At 58.9% G+C, this 6,312-nt stretch overlaps 1 protein-coding gene across 1 annotated transcript in view; it reads right to left on the bottom strand.

The window, feature by feature from the left end:
* SHANK1 (SH3 and multiple ankyrin repeat domains 1) overlaps positions 1-6,312 on the bottom strand; it is a 57,085-nt gene that overhangs the window by 19,441 nt on the left and 31,332 nt on the right. Inside the window, 2 exon segments of the mRNA XM_006144690.1 lie at positions 5,741-5,859; positions 6,137-6,205. Coding sequence (XP_006144752.1) covers positions 5,741-5,859; positions 6,137-6,205 — 188 coding nt within the window.

Raw genomic sequence — 6,312 nt, forward strand, 5'->3', positions numbered from 1 at the left:
AGGGTGGGGTGGGGTGACGGGTGTGCTTTACTTAGGAAGGGGCAACGCGCCAGAGACGTCAGACGGCGAGGGCCAGGACACTGGGGCGGCGGCGTGGACCGCCTGCCTGCCTGCCCCGCCGACGGAGCCCACCCGCAGGCTGACCTCGGCAGAGCCAATCAACGTGCCCAGCTGCGCGTGACGTCACGGGCTGCCGGGCAGACTCCGCGTGAGTACGCCCTCAGGTCCCACTCCGGTCCCGCGCGGTGTGGCGCCTCCACGTGGGGCGGAGGGCGCCCCGGTGCCGGGCAGTGGCTGGGACAGTCCTGCGGGGGAGACAGCCCCGGGGAGGGCCAGAGAGAACGGAGAGCCACAGAGAGGTGGGGAGACAGAGACAGGCAGCTGGGAGAGAGATGGGGAGAGTGACAGAGAAAGATGCGGGAGCAGAGGTAGAGAGAAAGAGATGGGGAGACAGGGACAGAGGTGGAAATATACAAAGAGACAAAGACAGATGGGGGATGAGAGAGACAGGGAGACAGGGATGAGAAGACAAAGAGGTAGAGATAGAGACACAGAGAGACAGATGGGGAGTGAGACAGGTGGTGAGAAAGAGACAAAGCCAGAGATGGAAAGACAGAGACAGAGAAGCAGATAGAGAAAAAGAGAGAGCCAGGAATGGAGGTGGAGACACAGAGACAGAGATAAGCAAAGGCCCAAGTTGGAAGTTGAGGAGATGGAGACAGATGAGGGGAGAGAGGAGGGCCCAGGGGGGAGAGACAAAGTCTGAGAGACAGGAGGGACAACGAGACCATGCTGGGAGAGGGGACCAGAGGGCAGGGAGGGCGCCCACGCAGACACGCCTGGAGAGGGCAGAGGCTGGCACACCCAGGGGGGAAAGGCAGAAGGGCCCCAGGGCTGACAAGAGAAAGGCTGAAATGACACCCACCCAGTCAGTGCCCAGGCAGCGGATGCCGGAGCTAGGAAGACCAGAGTCCCGCAGCGGGGACAGACAGACGGACACACCCTGAGGGCCCTAGGAGACACACCCTGAGAAGCACTGGTCCTGGAGGCTGCCTGCTCCGTACCACCTTCCCCTGCAGAGGGAGACTCGGGGTCCTCCTCCGCACCTCACTTAGCTCGAGTGCAAACCGACCTGGAGAGAGCCGGAACCTCCAAGTTCTTAAACGTGGCCTCTTGTGCAATGTTTGGCTCTGGCTGTGCGAACCTAACCCAAGAAGCCTCGCGGCAACACACGGCCTCTGACCTAGAGGCGGAGGGGGACTGAGGGGGAACAGAGGGGAAAGAGGTGACGGGGCACAGAACAAGCCCTGATGGAGAGGCCACTGGGGCGCAGAAACCTCGAGGGGGCCGCTGTGCCCAGGAGGGTGAGAAAGACCAGGAAGGCGGGTGAGAAGGGGCAGAGCGCCCCGACGTGAGAGGACAGGCTTGGGGAGGCCCAGGGACAGACCAGAGGGACGAGGAAGGGAGAGGCTCTGTCGGGAACGGCCACTGGGCTCCAGGACGCAGAGGGCCTGAGAGCCCCCGAGGAGAGGACCTGTGCGGGTGCCTGGAGCTTCTCCCATAGGAGGGGCAGGCAGGCAGCTGGTGCCTGGGCCCCTGGGGGTACTCGGAGCTCTGAGGGTGAGTTCTGTGAGGGCCAAAGTCCTGTCTGTCCCGTAATAGGTGACATGAGGGCCTGGCACGGTGGCCACCTGGCCGCTCAGTACACCACGGGCTTCTGTGGAGAGAACGGCAGTGGGACCTGTCTGTCCGCGGCCGGAGACTGCGCTGTCTGCTGTGCTGTTGTGGGGTCTCGGGGCACGTGCAGGGCACACCGGAGGACAGCTTTCTGTGCTGAGAGGCCCTCCCTCAGTCAGGAGCCACCTCTGCACCGGTCAGTCTCACTTCCTCCTAAGAACTGGGCGAGGCTGGCTTTGGCCCCCTTTCACAGAATGGAAGATGGAAAGGCGAAGAAAGTCAGCAATGTGGTTCGAAGGGGCGCATGAAGGGATTCAGTTACACCTGTCTGTGTTATGTTACTGCAGAGCCTCGGGGTCGGGGACTCCTGGGGGAGGCTGGCCACCGGGGGGCATGCAGGGGCAGTCTCACTGCAGACAGGGTGAGACACAGATCCGAAGGAAGCACGAGGCCAGGCGGGACATGTCCTGGGCTCCCAGTAAGCGTTGAATGAGTGAACGCACATGGCGGCGTTCTGAGTCTAAGTCCCCTTAAGGTAAGCCCTGCACTGAAAGTCTTTTGAATGACACAGGGCAGTGGCTCTCAGCCAGAGGTGACTGGCTCCATGAGGACGTTGGGCAAAATCTGGAGACTGTTCAGACTGGACCAGGAGGTGGGGGCGGGGGTGTTGCTAAACACCCTCCAGCACGCGGACAGCCCTCATGACTAAGAACATCCAGCCCTGGGCCAGCAAATGGTATAATGACTATGTCGCTGGATTTCCATGTAGTCAACCACAGTTTGAGTCCCAGACCCGGTGGCTTAAACTCATACTGGGCGTGCGTGCATGCCCAAGATCCTGAGGAGAAGGGATTGCGGCGTGACCATCCCCCCTGGGGGGGGGTGATTTCTTGCTTTGTCTGTCTTTCTGGCGAGCACACACACCCTATAGCAAAAATTTCTCCCCCCCTCCAAAAAAAAGGAACATCCAGCCCTGGGCCAGCAACTGGCATGCTGGTTAAAGCTGCAGGACCCCACATGGCCGGCTGAGCAGTTCAAGTTCTCAATCCAGTGGCTTAAAAGACATGCCAGACACATATGTGTGTGTCAAGAGGAGAATGAAGGAGAAGGGATTATGGTGTGGCCATCCCCTCCCCACAGAGCGATTTCTCTCTTCGGGGAGAACACACGTCTTAGAAAAAATTTGTAAACATAATAAAAAATAAAGCATCCAGCCACCAGAATGGCCCATTCTGGTTATTTGCGCAGTTATGTTCTCAAAAGTCACACGTGTTCATCAGCCGGTCCGTATACAGCTCGGTGGGGAGAGCTCCTCACAGACCTGACCTCTAACATCATCGACCCAACCAGCACCATGACTCGCGCTGAGCAGAGCTCACCTCTGGGCACACCGCGGCCCTGCTGCAGTTGGGAACCCCAGACAGCATGTCGCTCTACCTGGGGGACAGCCAGAAAAGGCCCCAACCCACACTTTAAGGAGCCGGAGGGAAAACCGTGATTTCTAGGGCGAGTCGCGAGGGGAAGACAAGGAGCCTCAGGCAGGCCAGCCCCAGCTGGGAGTGTGTTCGTGGGGCGCCTCAAAATGTTCGCTGCACGTGTCCACAAAAGAAAAAACGCAGAAACGTCTGGATTGGGAGCATCCAAATAAATTTCCACGAGCAGGTGGATGTGCAGATATGGAATCAGGACCGATGAGGGTCGACGGTGTCCACAGTGAGAATCATGCCTTGTGTGGGAGGAGCACCTGACCTCAGCTCTGGTCGGATACACGGCCTCTGGCAGACCTCGGGCAGGTCACTAACCCTGAGCCTGCGTCTCGCCTACTGTGAAATGGGGGTGCACTTCCCTCCTTCCCAAGTGGTTGTGAAGAAGTTTGCTGAGGACCTGAGGGCGAGCGAGGGTCAGAGGCTCAGCGAGGAGACAGCACTGCTGAGGTGGGAGAGCCCCGGTGAGACACATTGGACTCCGTGTACAGGACCCCATCCTTGGGCCAGGCAGCAGGGTGGCAGCGCTACGGGGGGCCCACAGGGAGAGGTCGTGGGTCTGCGCCCTGAGTTGAGACCGGAAGTGGATCATAGAGCGGAAATCCTACTGGGCGTGCCTGTCTCTGTCCTTCTCTCTCAGAAGAAATGAATGAAGACACTTAAAATAACTTCCTAGAAGTCTGTCCACGTATAGAATAATTGCAGCAGGAGGCGGGGCGCTCCTTGCCTCCAGAGGTGTTCAAGGTTGGAAGAGTGCTGGAGAAAGAGGTGGCAGGGATGGTGACAGCCCTAGGTTCAGACTAATGTCCCAGGCGATGGCGACTTGCCTCAGATCAGAGGGCACCAGAAAAAGACCTCTGACACCAGGGAAAAGGGGGAAGCGAGGAGACCACCATTTGTTCAGAGCCTGCTGTGCTGGGAGTGGATCTCCTCTGATCCCGAGAGAGCCGTAAGGTCGGCTCCGACCTCGTTTTACAAGCAGAGGCCGGGATGCACAGGGACTCGGCAGCATGGTCCGAAACTCACAGTGAGTTAGAGGAGCCGCAGTCACATGGGCCCAGCTCTCCCGCCTGTGTGCTTTGGACTCACACTGCCTTGGGGTGCGGGGGGCACGGGCATAGACGAGAACCCTACCAGCTGCAGGGGTTTCTTACTCCTCGAGAAGCCAAGGAGTGGGGCAAAGTGAGGGCCTGTTGCCAAGTCCTTCTTTGCTGAGCCCTGAGAAGTGGCCGATGACCCTCTGCCTATAAATTGGAAAGAAATTCCAGGAATCCAGTTGCAAATCTGCCTCCTGCTCTCTCTCTTTTTTCTTTTTCTTTTGCCATAGGGTGCATGCATTTGCAGGACAGAGACAGACAGTGAGAGGGAAAGTGAGAAACCGCCCCCTAGGGGGGATGGTCGGTCACACCACAGTCCTTTCTCTTCCATTCTCTTTTCAGGATTTTGGGCATGCATGCACATGTGCCTAGCATGATTTTCAAGCCTCCGGGTCCAGGACTTGAACCACGGTCGCTATGTGGGAGTCTTGCCACCATGACACCTGCTGGCCCCTGCCTCCTGCTATTGATTCTTGTCAAAAATTTGAGACCCTTTAAAGCAGGTGGTCTATCCTTAGGGGGGCTGTGGGTACGCGGCAGGGGACCAGTACACTTGGACAGGAGAAAATAGCGTGTCTTTATTTTCATTATTCTCAAATAAAAGGCAACCGTTCCTCAATTAAGCATGTAGGCGACAAACCCTGCTAGAAGGATGTGGGCGACAAACTCCGCTAGTCTCAGCAAGACCTGTGCCTGTATCCCCAGCAGACATCAAATATTTCCATACCCCGTCACAGCGGTGCAGGTCGGCTGCAACAGTGGCCACGCGCCCCCTGATTTCAAAAGCAGAGTACTAGGCCCCCCCGCCAGATCTCGCAGTCTAACACGCTGATGAGAAGGCTCCCATATTACAATATCGCAAACCTGGCTTTTAAACATTTTGATAACTATTTCAGCATAACGGCCCTCTTTTGTTCTCTTACGTGTTTTTATGCAACACATCTGCAAGCACTGTTCTGAGAACCACGCCAGCCTGCCAAAGGGATGCGTGCACCTCCCAGGACAGCCGGAAGGAACGAGTGGGGTGACCCATGTGGAACGCGTGTCCAGAAAACGACCAACACCCACTACAGGTAGTGGGGAAACGCAGGCAGGGTGGGGACTGAGAAGAACAGGATTTTAACGGCAAGCATACCCTGGGGGATGTTTATCCAAGAGATTCTGCCTTCCCTCTGGCCCCCCAAGTGGGTAGAAAGAGTTCGGAGAAGAGTCCGAGAGGCAGGGATGGAAAACAGAGCGAAGAAATGAGAAAGATGAGAATTGCCAGGAGAAGAAAGAAGAGGCTGAACAGATGGGAAAGAGGCCCCAGGTGGGGAGAAGAGAGGGGGCCCCGGCCCGTGTGGCGCCCCTTCAGGATCAGCACGAGGCACAGTGGGGTCAGGAAAGGTTACGAAGGAGAAAGGGACAGAGGCGCTAGGCAGGCTGTGCACCGCTCGGTCCTCCGCCGGGTCGCTCCACCGGTCACCCCGCCAGACCACCTACCTCAGTGGCAAAGAAGCCTTTGGGCCGGTGCTTGCCCAGGGATGCGAGGCCGCCAGGCCCGGGGCTCTCGCTGGCGCTGATGGTCTGCTGGGCCGCCGCCAGGATCTCGTCCAGTTTGTCTAGGAGGAGAGGGGCGGGGAGACTGAGAGGAAGCGTGGTTTGGGCTGGCTGCAGACAGTGCTGCGGGGCCCGCGGCGCCTTGTACGAGCCCACCCCGTGGATGGGCAGCCAGGGCCCTGGGTAGCGGCAGCCAGTGAGGACAGAGAGAAGGAGGGCCAGGGAGACAGCGGCATGGCTGGGTTAGGGCACGAAGGCGATGAGCTGGGGGTGGCACGAGGAGGGCTGGGGCCGACGTGGCACCACCGGGGGAACCGCGGCTGGGCGGGGCCGTCTTACTGAGAGCCATCTGATACACGGTCCGCTTTTTCTCCATGCTGGGCACCGGCGCAGGCTGCTGCTCGTACTCTGTGGGCAAAAGACACGGATGAAGCCCAAGAGCGCCCCGGCGGGCAGGGCGGGGCGGGCTCGGCCAGTGGGCGTGGCCGGCTCGGCCAGTGGGCGTGGCCAGCAGG

The sequence above is a fragment of the Tupaia chinensis genome, unplaced genomic scaffold (assembly GCF_000334495.1).
Source record: "Tupaia chinensis unplaced genomic scaffold, TupChi_1.0 Scaffold000129_1, whole genome shotgun sequence".
NCBI lineage: Eukaryota > Metazoa > Chordata > Mammalia > Scandentia > Tupaiidae > Tupaia > Tupaia belangeri.